This window comes from Cavia porcellus, unplaced genomic scaffold, assembly GCF_034190915.1.
Source record: "Cavia porcellus strain 051 isolate PalLab524CR breed Dunkin Hartley unplaced genomic scaffold, mCavPor4.1 scaffold_4, whole genome shotgun sequence".
Lineage (NCBI taxonomy): Eukaryota > Metazoa > Chordata > Mammalia > Rodentia > Caviidae > Cavia > Cavia porcellus.
Genome location: NW_026947487.1, coordinates 62,796,449 through 62,824,099, shown reverse-complemented (window position 1 = coordinate 62,824,099; position 27,651 = coordinate 62,796,449). Strand labels below are relative to the sequence as shown.

The following is a 27,651-nucleotide window of genomic DNA, read 5'->3' as shown; positions in this document are numbered from 1 at the left end:
ATCTCTCCATTTTCTAATAGTTTTCAATGTAGTGATCTTTTGTGCAATTTTTCAGATTGATTCCTAGGTATTTTATTTTTTGGATACTATTTTGACAGGTGTTGTTTCCCTGATTTCTCTCTCAGTGAGTTTGTTATTTGTGTATAGGAAGGCTATTGATTTTTGAGCGCTGACTATAACCAGCTGTGTTACTGAATTTGCCCATTAAATCTAGTAGTATTTTGGTGGAGTTTCTGGGGTCTTCTAAGTAGACATATCATTTGCAAATAACAACAGTTTAACTTCTTCTTTTCCCATTTTTATTCCTTTTATTTCTTTCTCTTGTCTAATTACTCCTGCTAAAGTTGCCAGGACTATGTTGAATCAAAGTGGAGGCAGTGGACATCTTTGTCTTATTTCTGATTTTAGAGACAAAGCTTTCTGTTTTGATCCATTTACTATGATGTTAGCTGTTGGTTTGTCATAAATGGCTTTTATCTGATTGAGGCAAAGACCATCTATTCCAATTTTCTGTAGGGTTTTTTTTTTATCATGAATGTGTGCTGAACCTTGTCAAAGCTTTTTCTGCATCTATTGAGATGATCATATGGTTTTTGTCCTAGGTTCTGTTAATATGGTATATTACATTTGCAGATTTACATATGTTGAACCATCCCTGTATCCCTGGGATGAATCCCACTTGATCATGGTATACAATCTTGATGGTTTGCTGCAGTCTGTTTGCCAGTATCTTATTGAGAATTTTTGCATCAATGTTCATTAGGGAAATTGGCCTATAATTCTCTTTTTTGGTTGGGTCTTTCTCTGGTTTTGAAATCAGAATAATGCTTGCTTCCAGGAATGAATTCGGGAGTATTGCTTCCCTTTCAATTTCATTAAAGAGTCTGAGAAGTAGTGGTGTTAGGTCTTCACTAAATTTCTTGTAGAATTCAGCAGTGAATGTTTCAGCGCCTAGGGCTTTTCTTTGTTGATAGGTTTTTAATTACATCTTTGATTTAATTTATTGATATTATATTATTTAGGATCTTTATATCTTCTTGATTCAGCTTTGGTAGTTCATCTGTATCTAGGTAATTCATCTGTCCATATCTTCTGTAGCTTTCATCTTGTTAGAATACAAACAAGTTTTCAAAGTAGGTATAGATAATTTTCAGGATTTCTTCAGGGTCTGTTGTGATTTTGCCCTTTCCAATCCTAATTGTGTGGATTTGAATCTTTTCTTTCCTTTTTTGATAAAGTTGGCTAAGAGTTTGTGAATTTTATTTAATCTTTCAAAGAACCAATTCTTCAATGCATTGATTCTTTGTATTTTTAGTCTCCAGTATATTTATTAATTTCTGCTCTGATCTTTATAATTTCCTCCCTTGTATGAGCTTTTGGCTTAGCCTGCTCTTCTTTTTCTAGAAGTTTAAGGTTCAACCTTAAGTTGTTTATATGTGCTTGCTCTGTTTCCTGACATGGTCATTTACTGCTATAGAGCCCTCTTAAGGCTGCTTTCATTATGTCCTACAAGTTCCAGTATGTTGTATTATTATTACCATTCAACTGTAAAAACTGTCTAATTTTTTCTTTAATTTCATCTGTGACCCACTGGTTGTTAAGTAGAGTGCTATTAAATTTCCATGTGTTTATGAAGTTATTATGGTTTCCTGTGGCATGGATTTCCAATTTTTAAAATTTAATTTTATTTTAAAAAGGATAAAACCAAGGAAAATAAAACAGGATGAAACCAATATAAGTGATAAAACAGTATAAGTGACACAGGACTTCAAAACCTTATGAAACCAACAATAGTCACCGTAATACCTTTTGTTGTCTTCAAAATCGCTGCAGAAGGCCGGGGATTTAGCTTAGCAGTATAAGTGCTTGCCTGGCAAGTGCGACACAACAAGTTCAAGGTACAAAAAAAACAAAACAAAAACAAAGAAAGCTGCAGATACCTTTGGACATAGTAAAAATCGAACAAAACAGAAAAAATAAAGCCAAAACGTGAATGCAAAAAAGGACTTCAAAACAAGCCACTGGTACATCCGAAATGGCTACCATAATATGTCTTGTTATCTTTCAAATAGCTGCTCCTGCCATCAGGTTTAACACAGTCAAACAAAACAAAAGTGAATAACACCCAACCCAACAAAACAATGGAAATGATACGGTTTCCCGGCAGGATCACCTCCTAGTGAGGTCTGGATCTTTTCCCCCTTGCAGTCCAGGAATGGTGTAGACTCACAGAGAGAGGCACGAGTGCGGCTGTCCCTACTCCAGCAGCAGCTATACATGGTATTTGTTTCCAGGCGTGGATCACCTCCTGGTGAGATTCCTGGTTCTCTCCCACTGCAGTCCACAAATGGCGAGGACTCCTGGATTTCCAATTTTATTGCATTGTGGTCTGATAGTATGCATGGGATAATTTCAAATCTTTGCACATGTTCTATGAACCAGCATACGGTCTATTTTGAAGAATGTCCTGTGTACAGCTGAGAAAAAAATGTGTATTCTGATGTTGTGGGGTGGAACACTCTATAGACATCTACTAAGGCCATTTGCTCAAAAGTTTGATTTAGTTTTAATATTTATTATTGATTTTTTTGTCTAGTTGGTCCAGCTCAAGGAGAAGGCGCTGCCAGTTACTGTCTTCTTTGTTGAAAATTTTCTTTCTACTCTCTGGGCTTCAATCCTCACTTCAGATTCTTCCTGGGTGCAGGGGACCCATTTCCTTCTTGTCTTCCTCATGATGCTATATTCCAGTGTCTTTACAGTGACTCTCAGAGAGGCTGTTTTCTCTGCTGCTTACTGCTCCACCATCTTCCCAAAGTCCCTCCTTTTTTTTGTTTTTTGTTTTTGAGACAGGGTCTTGCTATGAAGTTCAGACTGATCTTGACCTCAACAATTTACTTTCAATCCCTGAGAAGACTTGTAAATCATAAAAACAATTTTAGAAAAGTATGTGGATTGTAGACTTCCAGAGCCCAAAGTGAAATAAAGAGATCTATTCCTCCTCCAGCTTGGGAAATGAAGCCGCAATGAGATGACATCATTTGACCAATAGTGGTCCCTTAAAGCCAGGCATGGTGGCTCATGCCTGTAATCCCAGCACTCAGGAGGCTGAGGCAGGAGGATCATTGTGAGTTTGAGACCAGCCTAGGCTACAAAGTGAGCTCATGGTCAGCCTGAACTGCATAGCGAGACCCTGTCTCAAAAAAGATTAAAAAAAAAATAGTGGTCCCTTAACTTCTAGGTGAGGAGCGGGTAGGGTAAAGATGGCTCACTAGATCACCACCCAAGGGCCCCCTCAGTCTAGAGAGTTGGTTCTATAACTATTGTGAGCTGTGAGAGTTATCTGATTATTCTGACTTTTTTCTCTTCTTACTTAACCTTCCCACCACATGGTTCTGGTGGTGATTAAAATCAGTGCCCACACTAAGATCAGCTAGTTCTGGCCCATTCCATTCTGGACTTGACCTTCCTGGGGTCATGAGACCCAAAGCCACCCAAGAGGCCTCTGTGAGCAGTGCATAGATAGAGGGCTCTCTTGCTTTCTCCCATCACAAGGAGTAGAGATGTAGGTATTCCAGGGGTACCTTTTCCACATGCAAGTAGCTGGGCTACTCACCCAGAGGGAACCTTTACTTGTAATAGATATAGCCCTGTTAAAAGTTGTGATGGTGCATGTCTGTAGTACTAGCACTTGGGAAGCAAAGGTGGGAGGATCAAGAGTTTAAGGCTGGTCCAGGCAATTTAGTGACATCCTGGCTTTAAATAAAGTAGTAATACTGGGTGTGGGGGTGCACATCTGTAATCCCAGCACTTGGGAGACTGAGGCAGGAGGATCATTAAGAGTTCAAGACCAGCCTGGGCTACAAAGTGAGCTCATGGCTAGCCTGAACTGAACTGTATAGTGAGACCCTGTATTAAAAAAAGACAACAAGGACTTCCAGGAGAACATGGCGGACAGATAACAGCAACTACCGGAGGCTCTCTGAAAGACTCGGCTCAGAAGCCAGGAATGGTGCGGACTAAGGAGATATAAGCAGGTGGAGATATGCTCTGCTGACTCAGGAACGAACTGGGCTGAGAGAAACCAACTTGGAATGCAGTCCTGGTGCTAAAACAGGAACAGAAAAGGCTCGGTGTGGAGGCTGGACCCCGCGCCATTGGAAGCCGCGATTTGGGTTTCCTGCCGCGCGGCGGCTGGCTGCCTCTACATCGTCTCGGCAAGGAGACGCGCGGGAGCTCTGAGAACAGCAATTTGCGGAGTTGAAAACAGGACGGGCAGGGAGGTGTGCACTGACTTGTGGCGAGGTGAGTGAAACTGACACTCTACCACAGTTTGACTCCAGCGGAGGACTTTCTGGGCCCGAGCAGTCCTGCGGGAGTAGGGCGCGGTGGTGACTCCAGCCACACATCCCCCTCTCGAGCGGGATTGGTGAAAAGTGCCTGGCCTGCGTGACGCTGCCGACGGACCCGGTAGGCTATCCCAACCCAGATCCCAGAGCCTGACAGTGGCCGGGAGGGGCGACGTATAGGCTGCCTAGTTCGTAACTCCCTGGTGCGCAGCGGTGAGCGGGAACACCTAACTGGCGCAATTCGATCAGGCTGTGGCTGACTGGGAGAGAAGCTGGGCCTCTTATATAAGCTTGCATATATAAGGAACAGAGAATATGGGAAGAGGCAGCAACAAGAAAGGCTCCTCGGCCCCCAATCCTGAGAAACAGGCAATAGCGGACACCACACCAATAGACATAAAGCGCCATCTAGAGAGCCTCATAGACCAATTCAGGAATGAAGTTATCAACGACCTGAAGCTAGAAGTATGCAGAATAGTTAGAGAAATGCTAAGCACCACCCAAGAAAAAACAGATGGTGGAATGGAAGAACAGAAAAAGAGGGGAGAATTGTTTGATGGAGAAAACAGAGAAAGCATAGAATACGTGAAGCAGGTTCAAAGGGACTACCAAGATACTAAGAAGTCTATCGAAGACTGGCATAACAACTTGAAAGAAACTAAGGACAGACTATCTGAACTGGAGGGCAGACTTGTAATATGGGAGAATGAAATGAAAAACTTCTTAAAAATAACAAAGAAACAAACAGCAATAATACAAAGACAAGAAGATGATAAGAGGAGCCATAACTTAAGGATTAAGAACATAAAAGAAGAAGTAGGGACACAAACAAGTGAACTACAAAAGCTACTCACAGAAATAATCCAGGAGAATTTTCCTAATTTAGCAAAAGGTAAAGATACTCAGATGTATGAGGCATACAGGACCCCAGCTACCTACAACCCTAACAGAGCAACACCCAGGCATATAATAATAAAAATTCCAGAAATTCAATACAAGAACAGAATATTAAAAGCTGTCAGAGACAAGAAACAGACCACTTACAAGGGAACACCCATCAGAATTACAGCAGATTTCTCTGCACAAACCATCAAATCACGAAGAGCGTGGGGGGAAATAATTCAACCTTTGAAAGATAATATTCTCCAGCCAAGATTGAGATATCCTGCACAACTGTCCCTGGAAATTGATGGAAATACAAGGTGCTTCCAGGATAAAGAGGAACTGGGGGAATTTGCAATCACCAATTCAACTCTACAGAGAGTATTGCAGGATATTCTAAAAAAAGAAAAATACAAAGAACCCAGAAATAGTGGCAGGGAGGCCACAACGAATGGAGCAGAGAACAAAATGAAGAAGACAAACTGACAGCTACTGACAGAAAAAGAGCTCAAGAGAAATGAGACAGAGAAGATTGGATGATAGGAACAGCTATTTTGGAGAAAATGACATCTTAATAGGTAATACTGATTTAGTATCATCTTGTTTTGAAGTCTCATCTAGCTTTTGTCCTTCTGTCTCCAATGGTCTAAACAGGTTGTATCTTATTGGATTTTGTTATGTACGATAGTATAAGCAAAAACCTTTTAAAGACAATGAGATTATACAGAGACCATTGTTCATTTTCTGTTAGTCGATTCTAAATACTCTGTAATGCTGTCATTCTCTTAAATGGTTTTACATTGTTTTGATATACTTAATGCTACAGTATATGAAGTTGTACTCAAGGATTTCAAGAAAAGAGACAATATGGTAACTACTTTTAGGTTAGGATTATCTGGTGGTGAAACACTATTCTGCTTAAATGGTTATGTTTTGATCTGCGCTGTTTCGTTGTTATGCCCTCTTTTATCTCAATCTCCACTCCATTATTTACTTTTTTATCTTTATCCTTTTAATTAAAGGAAAAAAATAGCAGGATATATTATAGTAACCCACTTTGACTTTCCATTACCTCGATTTAAAGCCCTGTATTACTCTCACCATCTGGTTTTTAACTGATGTTCCCCTATTCTGTTTTGCTGGATAGTATCAGGTTGGAAAGTTTAGGCATCAGATGTGAAGATAATGAGATTCATTATAACGCCCATTCTTGTTGACTTTTATCTACTTTTGAAGACCTACAGTGTCTCCAATGTTTTGGTTTTGTCGGTTTTATTCTTTACTGTTTTGTTCAATTGTATTATAACTAACGATATAGGCAATTCTATTAGAGATAGCGGGGGAGGCATTATGGTAACCATTGTTGATCACCTTGTATTATGTTTTTACATTATCTATTATGTCCACCCTTTTGACTTGACCAATTCTGTTCTGTTATGTCACATTTGGTTTTACTCTCTTCCAAAAAAGTAGTAAGAACCGTGGGAGCAATGAAACCCAAAATGTGTAATAGTCATGGTACAAAAGAGAGGAAAAGAAAGTGCTCTAAACTATATAACTGCATGCATATTTAAGTGTATAAGATAGAAAATGATATCACAGAGTTTTATTGGATCATTGAACAGAACTGTTTGCAGTTTCATTGATGGAATGTCCACTTTACAAGCTTTAATTTTGTGACTTGAACAATTATTTCTAAGATGACAATATGTATGTAATCCATTAACTAGCGATTTCCTACTGTTCACTTTTTTTCTGTAAATCTGTATAACTTGTACCCTTTCTCTGCTTTTTTTTTTCTTTTTTCCTTAAATAAAATTTTTTTAAAAAGACAACAAATAAATAAAAGTAATAAAAAGGGCTGGGAATGGAGCTCAGTGCTCCCCACGTTCAGCCCTCAGTATCACAAAAAAACTGACTTGTTCTTTCCCAAAAATCCTTAAGGAAAAAAGATAGCCAGAGAAGGTCATCTGTGAGTTGGGAGGCATATTTTAGAACACTTTGGGAAAGTCGTTTTCCATTACTGAAATCTGTTTTTAAACTCCACAGAACTGTCAGGTCAGTCCTCATAGTGAGTAGCTCCTTTATTGGACAAATTAAGTTGACTTCATAGCTAACCAAATCATACTTACTAGTCATCCCCAAGACCATGATTCAGGCTCCCTTAAGTTACACATTCACTCACCTCTTCCCTTCTGAAGGTCTATGGCAGTGGTGGCAAACCCATGGCAGGCAAGCCACAACAGGCTCTTTGTAACACTAAAAGCTCTAGAAGGTTTACAACCACTGGTCTACAGCTCTTTTTCCAGTCCAATTTGAATCTATTCTGCTCCTCAGATAGGGTCCCTACTTATTTTCTAGACTACCTGGAAACACAACTATTTGAACATGAAATTCCTGCTGAACTCCAGTAGATGTAAATGTTTCCTGAAGTACAGAGACCAAATTAAACACAACACTAGGATGCCACTTTCCAGAGCCATGAAGCAGCCTTTCAGAGATTATGGCAGACATGTGTTTTCAGTTGTTTCATCAGGCTTAACTTTTGCATATAAGAACTAAAAATCTCAAAGTCTGTGTATCTTTTTCTAATAGGAAACATTTCTCTATCTCACGGGAGTACTGAAGCCCTCTTCTTCCCACTGATACACAAAAGGTGGTTTTAGAAAAGTCAAGTAATTGGAAAACTACAAGGCATTGGCCATAAAAAGACATACGCTTCTTGGAGTATGGAATGTCAGCCTAAACCAAACTCCAATTCAACAGGGGCTGCAGCTCCACTGAAACGTTTTAGACATTACTGAGTAATGATGTTTGTACAAAGTCACCCTTAGGTGTTTCAGCTCTGACTGCATCCATTAGTGTTGTTAGATAAACAAACACTTGCACAGATCTCTGGAAATGAACGTGAAGTCCAGAATGCAAAACACATGCACTAGTTAACGCAGCACACTTTCATTTGTTTGATTTTATTAGTGTTGTCAAGGTTCACTTCAAACATACTAAAACCCATACATCCCACACCTCCTGTGAAGAACAAGGCATACAGCTGGCAAGTAAAGCATGGTACACTCAGGCCATGAAGAGGACTCTGCACACTGCCACCCAAGTGGCAGAGACAGACAGTTACCAAAATAATGAGCAAGGCAGATGCTATAGAAATGTAGATAAAACAAGCAGACTGGCATCTTCAGGGTGGGAGGGACATCTCTGATTGTTCAGAGATGCTGCCACCACAGGAGTGGGACCACAGAACAGAGGGCACCACACAAGTATACATATGTACATACATATGTACATACATATGAATATGCTCTACACTAAAACTTCACAACACTTCCGAATGAAGACTCCACCATGCCACACAAGTCTACAGAAGGCCTTGCTCAATCTGGTCAGAAGACAAGTGGTCCTCAGAAGTGTTAAACCAGTCACTGCTCCTTTCTTTATCTTTCACGCAGTTGATAAGATAACCAAGGTGCTACTGGTTGCCAAGGACTTGGCTACATCCTCCACACCACTGAAATGGGAGCTCATCAGCTCTATATCCATCCCATTGAATGTAATGATCCCCAAGCAGGGCCTAACATACATTCATCCTCCCCAACCTAGTATGATATAAAGCTGGGTAAGAAAACATGGTGAAATACAAAAAGTAGCAGCCCAATACCTGGCCCCATGTACTAGCTTCTTTCATAGCCCTTCCCAGGAAAACTAGTCATATGAAAGCAGCACTGATTATGTAAAAAACAAAGCACAAAACATGTAAGGAAAACTGAAAAGATCTGGGGTTCAGAATGAGCTCTTGTGGTTTGTGTTAAACGTCCCCTAAAGTCTCATGGTCACAGAGGGGGAAGGAGGGAGGTGTGGGGCAGGCCTTTTGGAGGCGACAGAGTGATTTGTGATTGTGATTGGTTGTTAGGGCTGGGATTGATGGTAGGAGCATGGCATCCACCCAGGATGGCCAGTATGCAATATATGGGAGGGAAGGAGGCTCGCTCTTTCCTTTTGCCCTTTTCACTCTGGTCACTTGTGGCTGCCATGAAGGGCTGCCCTTTAGTCATGCTAGTCTCTCTTGGAGCCAGATGAGTTCGGACTAAAAACCTCCAAAAACTATGTTAAGTAAACCTTTCCTTCCTTCATTTTGGGCATCAAGTATTTTGTCTCAGCAAGGAGAGAAAAGTAACCAAGACACTGGTCATCATACATGAGATAATGTAACAGATGAAAAATAGAGCAATAGAGGAGAAACCACACCTTCCTGTGAAACAGGCTCCACAGTGTGGTGTGGGAAGATTCAGCCAGAAGAGAAACCACGCCTTCCCAAAAGCCCGCTGGTGCATGGTGCGTGCGGCGCGTGCATACACACACACAACCTGGCTTAAGAGGACTCAGGGTGAGATGATACCAACTGAGGTGAAAGGTACAGCTTGATGCTTGGATTGTTTCTACAGTCCTGGGTATCCACTTGGAGGATAGAAGTGTGCACTGTGCCAACTACAGGGAATTTTCTCCTGTCCTGGTTTTGAAACTCAATGTTTTGTTCTGTTTTACTGTTTATTCGTGTGTCTGGTAACTTGAGCAACTATTTTGAAGATAATGTGTAGTACTGTTCTGTTCTGCTTTGCTCCAATTTATTGTTTTATTCAGTCTTATATTTTGGTTTGTTTTGATTTTGCTGTTTGATGGTATGAACAATTATTGTGAAGACAGCAAGACATACTATGGTAGCTATTGTTGATTTCTTATTATCCTGTTTTGAATTTCTACACCACTTGTACTGCTGTTTTGATTGGGTTTATTATTTTATGTTGGGTTCTATTGTTTTAAAATAAAAAAAATACAGCTATAATTTTTCTAAACTGTAACAATCACGGTGGGTGTGGTGATGCTTGCCCACGATCCCAGCACTGGGATTGAGGTAGGTAGATCACCATGAATTCAAGGCCAACCTATACTACATGGCAAGACCCTGTCTCAAGTAAATAAATCCTTGTATAACTCTTAAGAGCTTTATGTAAAGATAAGACTACTCAACTGTGGAGGTATGTGTTGTAACATTACTCTGAGTTCAAACATTAAAAATGGAATTATTTGCAAAATTAAGTTGAAATTTTTCTCTTAAAAAGAAACTCAAAATCTGTTTTGTCAGCTTATCTGACTTCCATTCATTTCCAGCCTCAGAATCATAAGCCACAGACAGAAGCAGCTCCACAGGGCCACAATACAATCGCAGTGCTGTACAGTAAGACACAGGGGACACGCAGATGTCAGTGGCACTTTTCATATTTATACTCTTGAAATCTCTGGGCCTGGCCAAGCTGCACTACTGCCACCTCAACTTACTTCTTACCTTTTTTGGGGAGAACTCACATTTTTGTAAAATGATGCCACAGAATAAATCCTAATTATAAGGGAAGTGAGTAAAAATGACCAATGAAAGCCAGGCAGCTGTCCCAGTGGAGCCTGGCATGGACACTGTAGTCCCGAGTGCAGGCCTGGTAGTCCAACTATCTCTGTTAGCGGGACCAACATTCATTACCAAACACACAGGAGATGCCAAGTTTGGACAACCCATTCCTGACACTTCAACATACACAGATGCTAGTCAGGTTTTTATTTCCCCTCTTTGTTACAAAGCTATTTTGAACTATAAAGTCAAATTGGTTAATTTTTTGTTTTTGAGACAGTCTCACTAACTCATACAGGCTGGCCTCAAATTTACAGTGATCCATCTACCTCAGCCTCTGACGTGCTGCTTTATCGGAGTTTATTGTCAAGCAATGGATTCCAGCAAAGGGAACTGAAAGGTTCTCATGAACTACTTCATTCAGGATCCAAGAAAACCTCATGAACTATCCTCATTCATGAAATAGCATTCACCTCCGCAGTGGTCCCACTGTTGCTTTTTCAGTTTCCTGCAACTCTTAGCTAATACTCCACCAGCAATGAGATTTATTGGTACCTAATTCTCCACACTCTACAAGACCATGATTTTACCACATGCTCTTACAACAAATTGTAGTATAAAATCACTTCACAGAAAAACTGGCTGAAAACGATTCAAAAGGCTGAAGGAGATGTTTTTCTTTCTGAACTTAAACCTCACAACCACAGGGAATTAAGACTGTGTGTTGCGTGTGGTATGAGGGAAGGAATCTGGGCAAGCATATGTGAGCCAAGTACTCTACTGCTGAGCTATTTACTCAGTCATTTTAAATTGAGACAAGGTCTCTCTAAATTGCCCTAATATTCCCTTGAATTTGCAGACTAGGGAAGTCCTCCTGCTTCAGTTTCCCAAGTAGCTGAGTTTAATTACAGGTAAATTATAGAAAATATGTGAGAAATCTCCAACTATGAAATGGAAGAAGTTCAATATTGAGCCCAGACATTATGCTTATTAACAAAAGAAAAGCTCATCATATCCCTATAGATGAAAACACTGAGTCTTTTCCTACAGATATTTAAAGCAAGCAATCACACTTTTCATTAATATTTGCTGAAATCTATGTAGCAACTTCTAGTTATTTGTTCAATTCCAAGATAAAAACACAAGAAACAGGGGTCAAACTGCCATGAGCAGTTGTTTTTCTGCCCATGGAGGTGGGGATGAAACGCAGGGCCCTGTGCATGCCAGGCAAACACTCTACCACTGAGCTATATTCCCAGCTCAGTCACCAGTGGAAGAAAAATAAAAACAAAAACAAAACAAAGAATATATGCACATAAAGTAGGATTACACACTTTAATCTGATTGACGTGAATAAAGCAGGGAGAACATGAAAGAAATTTAGATTTAGCTCTGCTTTATGCATAACCAATTTTTCCAAAAATAAACAGTTTTAAAAACCACATTTATCAGAATATTACAAACCACTCTATGTGTAATCCAGAAATATGCTATTTGCAGAATAGGAAAATCATAATGGACAAGTAAAGATTAAAACAAAAGCACCAGGGTTTGGAATAGTTCTATGGTGGGTATCTGCAGAAAGAATGTAAAAGCTTTTATTGGCTGCTATGGAAACATGCTGATGAGGATTGGTCCACATCTTACAATTTTCTCTTTAAATGTACTTCTTTGGAAAAGTGGCAACATGGGCTGGGAGTACAAATGTCCTTCAGACACCCAGCTTATTGGCCTGGGTGAGAACAACTTTGAGAACCGGCATGAAAGCAGATGTTTCACTGAAGTTGCTGGTGCTGACTATGTGGGTATGGATGGTCAAACCTTCTGAGTAGTTTCGTGTTTCAATGCTTCTTGCAATGTTGTGTAAACCATTGATGATTGTTGGTGAAAGCTGAAATAAAGATGCAACCAAGAGAAAAATTACAGGAGAATTTTTCTGTGAGACCCTCTATAAACATTAAACCTAGATACCTAAAAAGAATTGAAATAAACATTTAAAAAATGTATGAATCACTAAGAATTTCTAGAAATATTTTCTTGGCCCAAACCATAGCTAAGTTACAAAACAGAACAATGACAAAAGGACTCATGTAAAGAAGTTACTTATGAATTATGCCTATGAACCAGGTATTTTCTTACAGAAAAGCAGCCAGATTTTCTCCCCTAAGCTGGCATGCTAACATTTCTGTTCATGTAAGTACTTTTTCTTAAAATTTTTCCTAAGTATATGAAGGAGATTAAAAATTCTTAAATCATGATATTCAAAGGTAAGGACCCAATTTATTTAAAATCTTATCTACAACAGAGTCCTAAATTTTTGGTCTACTTCTGTTAGCAGGCCAACAAGCTTGACGATGTACTCAATTTATTAGTTCTTAACTGTTTCTTATAATCGTAACATCATCTTGAGAAAAAAAGCCTAATACAGTGCCAGGCTGGTCTCAAGCAATCCTCCCAAGTCAGCCTCTTGAGATCCAGGGACCACAGGTGCATACCACCATGCCAAGCCTTGTCAACTCTTAAAAACATGAAGCTTGCATTTTCTCCATGTCATCACCACTTGGCAAACAAGTTCATACTTCAGACAGATAGTATTTTGGATCAGTTCATGGTCCATGACCCTCAACTGTTTTATCAACTTTCTCTGGCTTGGCTCTCATGAAAGAAATAAGGTATTTTCATTTGATGAGATTGGATATGGAAAATGGGTTGGAAGAATGCTGATATATAAAATTATAAAAGTACTAGTTCTTTTTTCCTCTCCCATCCTCTGGGATTCATTAATAGAACAGAACAATTCTAGAACTGAATGGAGGGGTAGGATAAGGGAACAGCGAGTACCCAATTCCTAGCTGTGGGCTCTCTGTACAGCATATCGCCCTACTCATCTGGCTCTGTCTTTATTTTATTTATTTTGGCTTTGCTGTTGCAGAAAAAGATCAGGAGTCTTAAAAATATAAGGAAGAGGGCCAGGGATTTAGCTCAGCGGCACAAGCACCTGCCTGGCAAGTGTGAGGTCATGAGTTTAATCCCTGGTTTAAAAAAAAAAATACACACACACACGCAAGATTACAGATTTCTTCCCTAGAAAATGAACTACCTGCCTAGATCCTGATTTCTCAATTCATGGGCCATACAACGAATGGACAACAAAAGGTCAGCTACCTTGAGGCCAATACAAGCCAGTTTGTTTTCTAGTCTTTGGTATGAAAACGGTTAAAATCTCTCTCTCTTCTGCACTATTCTTGTTTCCAATGAATAATATCCAGGATTCAGATCAACAGTCAAAGGGATGCCCATTCTGTAACTGTCACAATGGTTTTGCCACCAAAATGACAAAGTAGAAATGCTAATGAGATGCTTATTTTATTAGCAACTAGAAATAACCGGTTATTACAAATTCTTCTTTTTCCCCCCAAACTTACTGTCTGTTCTCTAAGTTTATCGTACAGAAACTCCAAGCGTTTACTGGCATCATCTAGCTTCCTCTTGGTTTGCTGCAGGAGAGGAAAAACAGATACTATATTGGAACATTTTATTCACAGAACTTGCCCTATTTCACCTCACTAAACCTTACACTTAAGATATTGAACAGTTTCCTTTTCTCCAAGAAATAAGAGGCAACTAGGGTCAAGAAATGCTTAGAATAGGCATCAGTAATCTATCAAGGGCAGTATGGTAGGGAGCAAAAATGAAAGAAACTTCTTTTCAGTGTGCAGAAAGTGGTACTGGCTGGACTTTCTCTGGCCTGCAAACTACCTGCCCAGTGTGTGCGCGGCTGCACTTCAGTCACAGGTCTCCGGAGGCAGCTGTAGGTTTTTCATACAAAAAAGGTCTTCAGACCATTTACACAAGATTACAGGTTAGAGGCAAACAACGGAGACCTGTGGAACCTTATTTAACCTTTCAAAACTACTACTTGTACACTTGATCACACCTGGTATGCTTAATCCTGCCTCTTTTTGTGCTTTTACAGTACCAAGCAAGGAAAAGGAAACTATCTTCTGACAACTTAAAATTACTGAAGAAGGAATTTTTCTTTCTTATCCTACTCCTGTAAATAGTGAGAGAAACTATTTCAACACTTAAAATATCATTTAAAAAAGTGTAATATGATTAACTTAGTGATCTACATGACACAACAGTGATGTTATTTTTTAATATATAATTCAAAGTCCAGAGTTTAATTCCTAGTACCAAAAAAAAATTACTGAATACTAAATTTATCAAATACTCTCATGCTGGGGAGTCTTACATGTCACGGAACATGTATTCTACTGGATGGGAAAAGATACTAAACAGACATCACATTATGTTTCAGATGGTGTAAGTGCCATAAAGACACATTAATGGGTTAGGTGCCAGCAGCAATGGGAGGAGTAAAGCAGGCCTGATGGCTAATGGACACTTCAGCAACAGCCTCCATGTGTGGAGGTGAGCAAATGTAGACCTGTGGGAAGGTTGCCAGGCAGGAGGAGCAGAAATACACAGTCCTCGATGCTCACATGCTCTGGGGGAATTTGATGAGGGAATATTGCCTGTGGGTCTGGAGGAGACAAAGGAGAGACAAGACCACCAAGCATGTCATATGCTAGGTTGTGTCACAAAATCATCTGTGGTTTGGACATAACTAAAACGAAAACAGAGTAATGCTATGCTATAAAAATTATTCCAACTACTGATTAAAATGAACTTTTGCAGAAGGAAGTTCCTACAACACAGCTAAAAACGGAAGCTTTACCTAAAGGTTAAGGGGACAGCAGGGAAGGGTAGAATTTCCCACCTATTACAGGAACTGCCTGTCTTCTATGGTTCTGGTCTGCCTAGCTAGGTTCCTTGGTTATCCACCCAGAAGAGAAATGAGACACAGACCCAGGGGAGGCAAAATGCAACCACAATTGATGTTATCCGGGCCATGCATTAATATGTGCTGTCAACCTATCTGTGCTGCTTAATGCCTGAGGGAGGACTAGAATTCTGCCACATTCTTATTAGAATGCCTCCACTTCTGAAAGACTATAACCAATTACTTAGGGCACAGTGCATATCTGCTTATCAGTTCATCTGCTCTCCACTCTTTTCATCTAACTGAGAAATTCTGTTTTCTGTCAATCCCTTAGTTTCCTGACATTTTCAGTAAAAAGAATTGCTTTCCCCAAGGCTAGCAGAAGACTGCACATAATACTCATTGGCGGAAGAAACAACACATTCCAGAAGCTGTCTTTTCCAAGTAGACAAGTGGCAAATGACTAAAATATATTCAATATTTGTGGGCAGAAAATGAAGTTTCATTTAAAATAACACTAGCTTTGTGGGTTTCTGTCACTGCCAATAAACTAGCATCCTCTAAGTAAATAAAAAGTCAGTCGCCTTAGCTATGACTAAGACTTCAGTAACTATAATATTAAACTATCTTTAAGATCTTTACAAAATTAAAGACAATACAACTAGTTTCAAAAGCTTCAACTGTAAATTCAGGAAGAAAACCCTAACTGGAGTTTCCTGCAGACTACTATTCGATTCTGTTTGTGTGCCAGGAGGTCTGTAGAAATCTGGAGCCAGACTGGCCAGAAATGCTGGCCCCGATCTCAAGTAAGAACACTTAACTGTCCTTTAATTTATTTCTCTAAAATAAAAAGAAGTCGATGCATCCTGGAGTTATTATAGGATTAAATATGCTTTATATATGAAACAAACATATTTCTATATGTAATTAAGCCCTAGATTTATTAGTTTTCTACTTTTTTTTTTTTTTTTTTTTTTTTGAGACAGGATCTCACTACATAGTTCAGGATAGTCTCAAACTCACTTTGTAGCCCAGGTTGGTCTTGAATGATCCTCTTGCCTCAGCCTCCCAAATGCTTGGATTACAGGCGTGCACCACCACACCCCACTCTACAGTTTTTTAAAGAACCGTATTTTGTAGGTCTTCAAGCAATAGTAACAGAAGAGTTCCAAGAAGAATTATTTTGATTAAACAAAATATGAGAAAAAATACATACAGGATCTGTGGCTGAAGAGAGGCAGCGCTGGATAAGATCCTCAAATGTGGTCTTCAGAATGAGATGCTCATCTGGAATAGGTTTCTTGGTAATTTTTTCTGTTGGTAAAGACTGTACATGCTGGGAAAAATAGTATCAGAAATGATCAGAAGGTATTTTACACATGAAGTTCTGAATCTATGCAATGGAGAGAAACCATCTTGCAGACAAACCTATTCAAAATCACATAATTTAACATGTAAAACTACCTATTAGGAGAAGGTAAAGCACTTCTTCCATAGGCTGCATTTTCCTAAGACTGGACAGGCAATAATGAGGGAATGTATACTGGCCATTACTGAGTGCAACTCATGGGAAGTAAACTGTTCCAGGGAAATAAACCAGATATTGGAAAACATAGTTGGCAGGTTAGAGTGGCTGCTTATACTACTTGTTCACTTATTTCTGTTTAGCCTGGCATTTTATGTTTTACTCTTAGAGGCTGTTAATCATCTATTACATAAAAAATAAGATTAAGTTAAAGATTTCAGAATAGATCATAATGTTGCTAAGTACAAGGACAGAACAAAGAGGAAGATTTTTTCAAATTTTTGACTTACTAGACTTTATTAATTTTATTTGTCTTTTTGAGACAGATTCTCGCTATGCAGTTCAGGCTGGTCTTGAGCTCATTTTGTAGTTCAGGATGGTCTCAAATTTGCAATGATCCTCCTGCCTCAACTTCACAAATGCTGGGACTACAGGTGTGCCACCACGCCAGGCTAGATTATTCTCTTATCCATTCAAAAATCAACTGGCTGGCAGTGGTGGCAAATGCCTGTAATCCTAGCCTTCAGAAGGGTGAGGCAGGGAGGAGTGAAAGTTCGAGCTTACCAGTCTGGGTAATTTAGCAAGATATTGTCTCAAAATTAAAAAAAAAAAAAATCTTTTTAAAACCACTAAACAGAAAAAGCATTCCACATAGAAGATTCATGATATAAGGGACTAAAGGTAACCAGTGAGTAGCCAGGGCAGAGAGAGACAGAACAAGGAGTATGAGCTGAGCCTTTGTAAATAGTTTGGTCTTTATCCCATGGCCAAAGAAAAGCTGTAATATTCTAAGCAAAGAGGAAACAAGACCAAATTAAGAGATAGATCAGGGATTCCGGGAGAACATGGTGGACAGATAGCAGCAGCTACAGAGGCTCTCTTAAAGACTCGGCTTAGTAATCAGGAATGGTGCGGACTAAGGAGTCATAAGCAGGTGGAGATATGCTCTGCTGACCCAGGAACGAACTGGGCTGAGAGAAACCAACTTGAAATGCAGTCCTGGTGCTAGAACAGGAACAGAGGGGCCTCAGTGTGGAGGCTGGAGCCTGCGCCATTGGAAGCCACGATTTGGGTTTCCCGCAGCACGGCGGCTGCGTCTACATCGGCTCGGCAGGGAGAGAGACCTGAGAACGGGAATCGGCGAACGGAGTTGAAAACAGGACGGGTGGGGAGCTGTGCATTGACTTGCGGTGAGGTGAGTGAGAGAAACTGACACTCTCCCACAGTTTAATGAGACCCCAGCGGAAGACATTCTGGGACTAGGCAGACTTGCGGGAGCGGGGCACTGCAGCGACTTCAGCCACATATTCCCCTCTCAAACGGGATTGGTGAGCAGTGCCTAGCCTACATGACGCTGCTGGCTGAGACCCAGTAGGCTAGCACAACCCAGGTCCCAGAGCCTGAGGGTGGCCTGGAGGGGCGGGCCCCGCATAGGCTCCCTGGTCTGCAACTTCCTGGTGTGCTGCGGTGGGCGGGAACACCTAGCCAGCGCAATTCAATCAGACTGTGGCTGACAGGAAAGGAAGCTGGGCCTCCTATATACACTTGCATATATAAGGAACAAAGAATATGGGAAGAGGCAGCAACAAGAAAGGCTCCTCGGCCCCCAATCCTGAACAGGCAATAGCGGACACTGCACCAATAGACATAAAGCACCATCTAGAGAGCCTAATAGATCAATTCAGGAATGAAGTTATTAATGACCTGAAGCTAGAAATAAGCAGAATAGTTAGAGAAATGTTAAGCACCACCCAAGAAAAAACAGATGGTGGAATGGAAGAACAGAAAAAGAGGGGAGAATTGTTTCATGGAGAAAATAAAGAAAGCATAGAATATGGGAAGCAGGTTCAAAGAGACTACCAGGAAACTAAAAACTCTATCGAAAACTGGCATAACAGCTTGAAAGAAACTAACAGACTATCTGAACTGGAGGGCAGATTTGCAATATGGGAGAATGAAATGAAAAACTTCTTAAAAGTAACAAAGAAACAAACAACAATAATACAAAGACTAGAAGATGATAAGAGGATCCATAACTTAAGAATTAAGAACATAAAAGAAGAAGTAGGGACACAAACAAATGAGCTACAAAAGCTACTCACAGAAATAATCCAGGAGAATTTTCCTAATTTAGCAAAAGGTAAAGATACTCAGAAGTATGAGGCATACAGGACCCCAGCTACCTACAACCCAAACAGAGCAACAGCCAGGCATATAATAATAAAAATTCCAGAAATTCAATACAAGAACAGAACATTAAAAGCTGTCAGAGATAAGAACCAGACCACTTACAAGGGAGCACCCATCAGAATTACAGCAGATTTCTCTGCACAAACCATCAAATCACGAAGAGCGTGGGGGGAAATAATTCAAGCTTTGAAAGATAATAATATCCAGCCAAGATTGATATATCCTGCACAACTATCCCTGGAAATTGATGGAAAAACAAGGTGCTTCCAGGATAAAGAGGAACTAGGGGAATTTGCAACCACCAGTTCAACTCTACAGAGAATACTGCAGGATATTCTAAAAGAGAAAAATACCAAGATTCCAGAAACAGTGGCAGAGAGGCCACAATGAATGGAGCAGAAAGCAAAATGAAGAAGACAAACTGACAACTAATCACAGAAAAAGAGCTCAACAGAAATGAGGCAGAGAAGGTTAGATGGTAGGAACAACTATTTTGGAGGCAAGAAGACATCATAATAGCTAGTGCTGATTTAATATCATCTTGTTTTGAAGTCCTATCAAGCTTTTGCTCTTCTGTCTCCATCAGTCTTAACATGTTGTATCCTATTGGATTTTATTATATGTGATAATATAAACAAAAACTTTTATAGACAAGGAGATTATACAGAAACCATTGTTCATTTTCTGTTCATTGATTATAAATACCCTGCAATACTGTCATTCCCTTGAACGGTTTTACATTGTCTTGATATGTTTGATGCTACAGTATACAAAGTTATACTCAAAGATTTCAAGGGAAGAGACAATATGGTAACTACTTTTATATTGGGATTATCTTGTGGTGAAACACTATTTTGCTTAAATGGTTATGTTTTGACCTGCGCTGTTTTGTTGTTGTGCCCTCTTTTATCTCAATCTCCTATTTTTATTATGTACTTTTTAATTTTTATCCTTTTAATTAAGGGGAAAAATAAATAAAAAATAGCAGGATATATTATAGTAACCCACTTTGACTTTCCATTATCTCGATTTAAAGCCCTGTATTACTCTCACCATCTTGTTTTTGACTGATGTCCCCCTATTCTGTTTTGCTTGATAGTACCAGGTTCGAAAGTTTAGGCAACAGCTGTGAAGATAGTGAGATTCATTATGACGCCCATTCTCGTTGACTTTTATCTACTTTTGAAGAGCTATAATGTCTCCAGTGTTTTGGTTTTGTTCTTTACTGTTTTATTATAACTGATGATATAGGCAATTCTATTAGAGATAGCGGGAGGCATTATGGTAACCATTATTGATCACCTTGTATTATGCTTTTATATTATCTATTATGTCCACCCTTTTGATTTGATTGATTCTGTTCTGTTAGGTCACATTTGGTTCTACTCCCTTCCAAAAAAGTAATAAGAACTGTGGGAGCAAAAAAACCCAAAATGTGTAATTGTCATTGTACAAAAGAGAGGAAAAGAAAGTGCTCTAAACGATATAACTGCATGCATATTTAAAGTGTGTAAGATAGAAAATGATATCACTGAGTTTTATTGGATCATTGAACAGAACTGTTTGCAGTGTCACTGTTGGAATGTCCACTTTACAAGCTTTAATTTTGTGACTTGAACAATTATTTCTAAGATGACAATATGTAATCCATTAACTAGTGATTTCCTACTGTTTATTTTTTTCTGTAAATCTGTATAACTTGTACCCTTTCTCTGCTTTTTTTTTTCTCCCTAAATTTAAAAAAAAAAAAAAAAGAGAAAGATCAAAGCAGATAACACCAGACTAATTAGGAGGCTCCTGTATTGCTGAAACAAGAAAAGTAGCAAGGATCAGAGTAGAAATGCTGAGAAGATTCAAGAAACATTTTAATATCAATAAGGTTTGGGAGAATTTTTTTATATAGGTATCAACTTTTTGGCTTGCCAAGGTTATACTGATGAAAGAGTCTTTATGTTTCTTGGGTAACATATGAAATATATAATATAGTTAACATAAATAACAAAACTTTAATATTTGCACAATATTTTAAAAAAAGGAAAAAAAGGTGAGCAGCATGCAGGTTGGATACCCTTTACCAGTTAAAGGGAGAAAGAGTATAAAGAGACTCCCAAATTTTTGGTGGAGTCCAAAAAAAGACCACAACCTCATATGCTGAGAAAGGAAACAGGTAAAGACTGGGCGCAGTGGAAACAGTATGAGCTACACAACATGGGGCTGGGCAGCTTCTGCTCTCAAGGAACCAGGCAGCTGGTGTATGGCCTGGCTGGACACCAAGGGTCCCCTCCTTCTTGCAGTAACTATGGCTCTGAATAGATAAGGACAGCCTGAGAACCCAGGTCCACATCCCAGTGAAAGCTGGCCAGTGTCTCCATGTAACAAAGGCTTACAAACCATAAAAACAAAAGATTCGGGTACTGATAAAAATAAAAAAGACCAAAAAAAAAAAAAAAAAAGATTTTACAATTTGTATTTTTGTGAAAAGATGCAAATCTTCCTACCTTCATCAGCATATTTGTTTTGGTAATGTAACGTTTAAAATCTTAAGCACAACTATCTTTTAATTGTAAATCATACTGTTGTGACAGAGACATACAAAATTTACAAATTTGATTTAAACAAGTCAAGAGCTGATGGTGATGGTTCACATCCATAATCCTGGGACTTGAGGCTGAGGCAGAAGAGTTCCAGGTCAGCCTGTGTGATACAGTGAGTGTAAGGCCAGCCTGAACTATATAGCCAGGCCCTGCCTCAGACTTATTTATTAGAAAAGAAATAAGAATTATTTCTTAGAAAAGAAATAAGTCAAAGACAAAAAAAGAATAAGGCCTCAAATTACTAAAGCTCTTGCATCAATCCCTTGAGCTGTTGGGAGTACAGACATGCACATAGCTTTTAGCAAAATTTATTTCATATTCCTAATGTTTAACTTTGATCCATGCACTTTACTTTTTATGGACAGATAAACAAAACAATTTTTTTGGTACTGGGGGTTGAACCCAGGGCCTCATGCAGTGCTCTACCACTGAGATATATGTAAGCTCGGACACTTTTCTGTTTAATTTTATTTTGAGACAGCGTTTCTCTAAATTGACTTGATTGATTGGCTTTAAACTTGCGAGCCTCCTCTCAGCCTCTCAAGCAGCTGAGATCACAGTAATGTGCCACCATACCTGGACGAAATATCTTTGTAGGTGTAAGTCAAATACTTGAAAATGTTAATTCTTCAGCACCTAAGACTTGCCAACTAGCTGTTTGTGTGAAAAACAAAAATGTGTACCTCCACCCAAAGATAAGGCTATGCATATGTAAAATATAACTGATTACCTTTATTTATTACTCTAAAGAGAAAAACCATCGAAAAGTTTATTTTAGTAACTTCAAATACAGAGATAATTTAACCAATCTTAAAATTATTGTTACTGACTAGATCAAGTAAAACACTGTAACTGCCAAGTTCTGAAAAACATTTCTTCTCTTCCAGAGTTTGTATGATATGGCCATGTTGCTGAAAACTAATATACACATATGGGCAATCTTTAAAAAAGAGGTTACTGCTATGCATGGTGGCACATGCCTGTAATCCCAGCACTTTAGAGGCTAAGGCAACAGCATCATCATGAGTTTAAAGCCAGCGTGGGCTACATAGTGAGTTCAGGACCAGCCTGAACCACACAGAAAGACTGTCTCAAAAAATAAATAAATAAATAAATAAGTTTTAAAAAGGGGTTTCCATTTTTTGCTTAGGTTTTGTTCTGGTCTCTGTCTAGATGTCCCCCCAAAACCTCATGCAAATGTGGAGGCATGCTTTTCAGACGCAGCTGAATCTAGTTCGTGACTATTCATGGTCTACTGAGGGGATTATGGGTGTGAGTGCCATACACACACACACACACACACACACACACACACACACAAAACCCAAGGGTGGGTGTGCCCTGCATACAATATAAGGGACAGAGTCTTATCTCTATCTCCTCCTTTTTTGCTCTTGTTGCTTTTGCTGTCTTTCAGCTACCACGAACTGTTGCCCTTTGCCAAGTGCCACTATGCCTTGGAGCCAGTCAAGTGTGGACTGAAATCTCCAAAAAATGTGAGCTATGCAAACCTTTCCTTCCTTAAGTTTTGGGGGTCGAGTATATTTTGTCTCAGCAATGAGAGAAAAGTAACCAGTATGGTTGTCTATACTGAAACCAAATTTAGATGTTCATTAATAATGGTATAACCATAAAAGTTAACACATTAAAGAAAATGTACTGCCATGCCAGTTCATGTCCATGGATTTACTGTTACCTGGATGGTATTTCCAATTGGAGCCCCAGGGGCACCCTCGATGTTGGGCTTCGGAAAAGATGTGGGCATACCAGCCTGGCTGAGTGGCTGTTGCAGGCCGTGGAAGTGCTGGCTGCCCAGGAGATGTGGTTGTGGGTAGGAAGGCTGGCTGGACAATGGTGCGGGCGGTGGAGGTTGCTGCTGCAGCATCTGTGTCTGGGGGTCACCCACAGGGTTCATGATTGGTGAGGTGATGGGAACAGGAGGCATGAAGTTTTCAGGCATCTTTTAAAACATGGAAAGAAAAGACACTGAGGATAAAAAGAAAAAGGACATGGCCAAAAAGGACATAGCATAACACATGTATAATCCCAGCACTTAGGAAGCTGAGGCAGAAGGAGCTCCACAAGTTTGAGGCTAGCCTGGGCTAGACAGAGTTCAAGGACAGCTTGAACTACATAGTAAGACCCTTTCTCCAATGAAACAGAAAGGAAAGGGAAGGGGAGGGGAGGAGAAGAGAAAGGACAAGAGGAGAAGAAGGGAATAGAAAAGAGAATGGCAAAGTCTCCCCAGTTTTAAACAAGGGAGCTAGAACATTCTATGATTTTTTAAAAATTTTAATAGCTAGAATTCTTTTTCACAAATGAAATTTTACGTAGATTTCTAGAGTGAAACATGAAAGTAATGCTAAACTGGCTAAGAAGTGTAAGGAACTCAAACCTGGTCCTCTCCTTCTCCCCTTGTTACTTTCAGTAAAGAGAAGCTAAAATAATAGCATTTCTGAAAGAGGATGCCAGTCTTAAGAACTGTGTCTAGCAATACAGGGGTCAAGATGTGCCAATGTTCAGTGCTATCAAAGTGGTTTTGTGGTTTGTTTGTTTGTTTTGGATGAGACTGGGGATTGAACCCAAGGACTGTGCACTGAGTTACATCCCAGTCCTGTATATTTCATTGTGTGACAGGGTCTTGCTTAGTTGCCTAGGCTTGGCTCAAACTTGTGTTCTTGCCTCCAGCATGCTGGTATTAAAGATGTGTACCACTACACCTGGCTCATCAGGATGTAATTTAATACACCATTTTCCTAGGTCACTAGTAGATACTACCCAGAATTCTGTGACATTAGAAGTGGAGATCGAGCTTTTGATTATTAAGCTCTATTTTATGACTACTCATTAACTACATTTGGGAGAAGGGAGTCACTAGGCATAAATAGTAGAAATGGTTTGCAAAAAAAGAAGGAAAGTAAAATCTTTTGTGCACAAATAGCTTTCAACAATTACTGATATACAAAAAAATGCTCAACTATAAGACTATTTCATTATTATTATGGCATAGAACGATTGTTCTAAAATGTAAATATAGTCATAATTACTGCTGGAACCCAAAAGTCAAAGCAAGTCCTTAATTTCATTTTCTATTATTTAAGAGAGGCCTGCTAGGAATTTACATCTTGTCTTCTAAAAAGGCTTTAATTTAAAGAGCAAAGTTTTGGAAATTCTGTTTTCTACTTTCTTTCTCACATGGATAAGGCACTTGATGAAATACAATCTGAACACATCCATCAGTAAGCTTTGTCTCTAAAAAGATCAGTGAAATGTGGTCTGTGCTACGTTGCTACGTGATCCTGTAAGATCTAGAGGCCACTGGATGGGCATCTTTTTCTAGTACCTTCTTCTTCTTGGGCACTCTGTTCAAAGCAGGGGGATCATTCCAACCATTCTGAGAACCTAGAATAGGTAACACAGGACATTTTCCTTTAGAATATTTAAAGAAAGAAAATGAAACTGAAATCATCTAATACTCTGAAATCCTGCCGTAACTGAGTAACTATCACACAGAATTTTTCCAGCTGAGTTACAGGGTTTGCTACATAACTGGATTCTAAAGCTCATACCTTTAATAGTCACAAGGCCTTGGCCTAGGAGGCAAGATATGCCTAGCTGTATTTAAAGGGAAAAGGTATGCCAAACTTAAAGATGATCAAGTCTTTACGTCTATACTAGTGCACAGCCTACAAAGATCAGCTTACTATTTTTACCTAAGGAAGAAAAAGTAAATCACCAGAGTCAGAGTCTACAAAAAACAACCCCCCCAAAACCTGATATATCCAACATACCCTGCAAAAGGTAGCAATTTCTTCCTTTCCAAAAAATCAGTTCAAGTGAATCATCTATGAATACTCTAAACATAATAGAACTACTATTTTAAGAAAAGCTAAACTATATGATACTAGTAATTTTTATCATCTTTGCCTTAACGACCACTTATAAAGTAGAAAAAGGCATTCAAATATCTGTACAGGTTGACAGCAATTATACTGTCAATTATATAGTATAGTTCCTTTCAGAACCACAAAGTTCTATGATCCCAAGTTAAAATGCATACCAGTAACAGAACTCATTAAGTGTTTTAACGCCAATACCTTCAAGAAATCAAACATTTTATAAAGATACTTTAAAAACCACAATTGTATATCTCTTTGTGAGTTTTGATATCTTCCCTAAGAAACCACATACTCGCCTAAAAATAACATTCAGTTCCTGTGTGGCAAAAACTCCCGTTCCAATAAATTTTCTTGCAACATTTTCAATTTTACTTGTTTAATCCATATATATGATATTAAGTTACAAAAAACTGCTAAGCAATCAAAGAGACTGTGGTACATAAACGACGTCAAAGAAACTTTTAAAGCTGTAGATCTAACCATGTACTCACTTGCCTTGATTTTGAAAGAGAAATTCTACACGTTTACTAGAAGATAAAACGCCAAATAAGGCTCAAAATGCTAGTTAATCACAAAATACTAAATCACATGCTGTTATCTCCTTTAAAATTCTTAAAACCGCTGGTCACACACAAGTTAATCATTCCCATCATCATCAACCTTAACTGTATTAAAGACAATCTTGGTAGAGATATGTTTATATATGTTTATATAAACAGCTTTTATGATTAAAGAAATTTGTCATATAAATCAAATCAGCTATAAAATTTGATTCAATGAAAATGCCAACTAATAAAAGGTTCAGATCAGATTTAGGACACCATCATCTTTGCAGCTCACATGCATTATTGTTAAAGTCCAGCCATTAATTATATTCAGTGATTCGAAGATTTCTAAAGGTATATTTTATAACCAATTCACCTTCAAACATAAGTGTCTGGTCTTGGACAGACTGATTTTCTGTAGACAAAATGTAGAAGTCATTTCAATAGTATTACTGAAGACATTCTTAACTGTATTTCTTACAATTGCTTCTTCTCCCTCCATCAACCCCCACAAAAAGCAATCTAATTTCAAGAAAGCACAAAATGTTTTCTCTTTTCTTTAAGACAAGGTCTTACTGTATAGCCCAGCCTGGTTCCAAACTTGCAATTCTCCTGCCTCAGCCTCTTAAGTACTGGGACTGCAGGTGTGCACCATAGAGCCCAGCTCCAAAATTTATTTCCTAAAATAAGTCATATGAAATATCACCTATCCAATTAAGGAAGTAAGTTTTTAGCCAAAGGGAATTCATTTATGTCAGATCAAATTAACTATTAAATACTGTCATACTGTCAGAAAAAATTTCTTTTACTGTGCTATTTAAGAGTAAGTTCTACCCCTTTATTTAAAATAACAGTTATTTCCGTAATCATGTGCTTGGTTTTTTGTGGAGTTTTTTGGTACTGGAGATCAACCCCAGGGCTTTGTATATGTGAGGCAAGTCCCCTGCTACTGAGCTACATCTTCAGACTTCTAAAAATTTTTGATAGGATCCTGCTAAAATGCCCAGGCTGGCCTTGAACTTGTGCTTTTCCTGTCTCAGCCTCTTGAGTAGCTGGGAGTACAGGTGTAATCCCATTTTCTAAATTGAGCAGCAACACTGAAGACAGCATTTCTCAATGTATTATACCACATACACGAAAAGTTGTTAAAGGTATGATCCACATCAGCTGAGAAAAATCCTAGTTGTTTGAATTCAGACTCTAATTCATTAGGTAAAATGGCAGGGCCTGAAGTCCTCTTTCCAGCCATCTCCCCCTGTGACACAGATGTTGCTGGTATCACAGCAGAGTAGAGAAACGAGAAAAAGTCCACATGGTCTGTGGATACTAACATGCCAATGCTACAGGCACAGTGTGTTCCTCTTTGCTGCCAGGTCAGAAGGCCCCAGGGGACCTTTCTACATTCTAAAGAACATGTAATTTCTGGGGTCACACCATGAGTATGGAATATAAATAACAGAGCCAGGAAATGTGT

At 39.1% G+C, this 27,651-nt stretch overlaps 1 protein-coding gene across 29 annotated transcripts in view; it reads right to left on the bottom strand.

Moving 5' to 3' along the window:
• Nucleotides 1-11,959: 11,959 nt before the first annotated feature.
• Nucleotides 11,960-27,651, bottom strand: part of Sec31a (SEC31 homolog A, COPII coat complex component) — a 67,258-nt gene continuing 51,566 nt past the window's right edge. For 18 of the 29 annotated variants that reach the window (XM_063247157.1, XM_063247160.1, XM_063247161.1 and 15 more), the window contains 5 exons: nucleotides 25,077-25,135; nucleotides 23,430-23,693; nucleotides 16,641-16,760; nucleotides 14,064-14,135; nucleotides 11,960-12,529 (listed from right to left, as the gene is read on the bottom strand). In XM_063247157.1, coding sequence (XP_063103227.1) covers nucleotides 12,350-12,529; nucleotides 14,064-14,135; nucleotides 16,641-16,760; nucleotides 23,430-23,693; nucleotides 25,077-25,135 — 695 coding nt within the window. In that variant the 3' untranslated portion in view covers nucleotides 11,960-12,349. Of the gene's footprint in view, nucleotides 12,530-14,063; nucleotides 14,136-16,640; nucleotides 16,761-23,429; nucleotides 23,694-25,076; nucleotides 25,136-26,553; nucleotides 26,593-27,651 lie in introns of all 29 variants that reach the window. The other 11 variants (XM_063247155.1, XM_063247156.1, XM_063247153.1 and 8 more) reach the window with 1 other exon arrangement.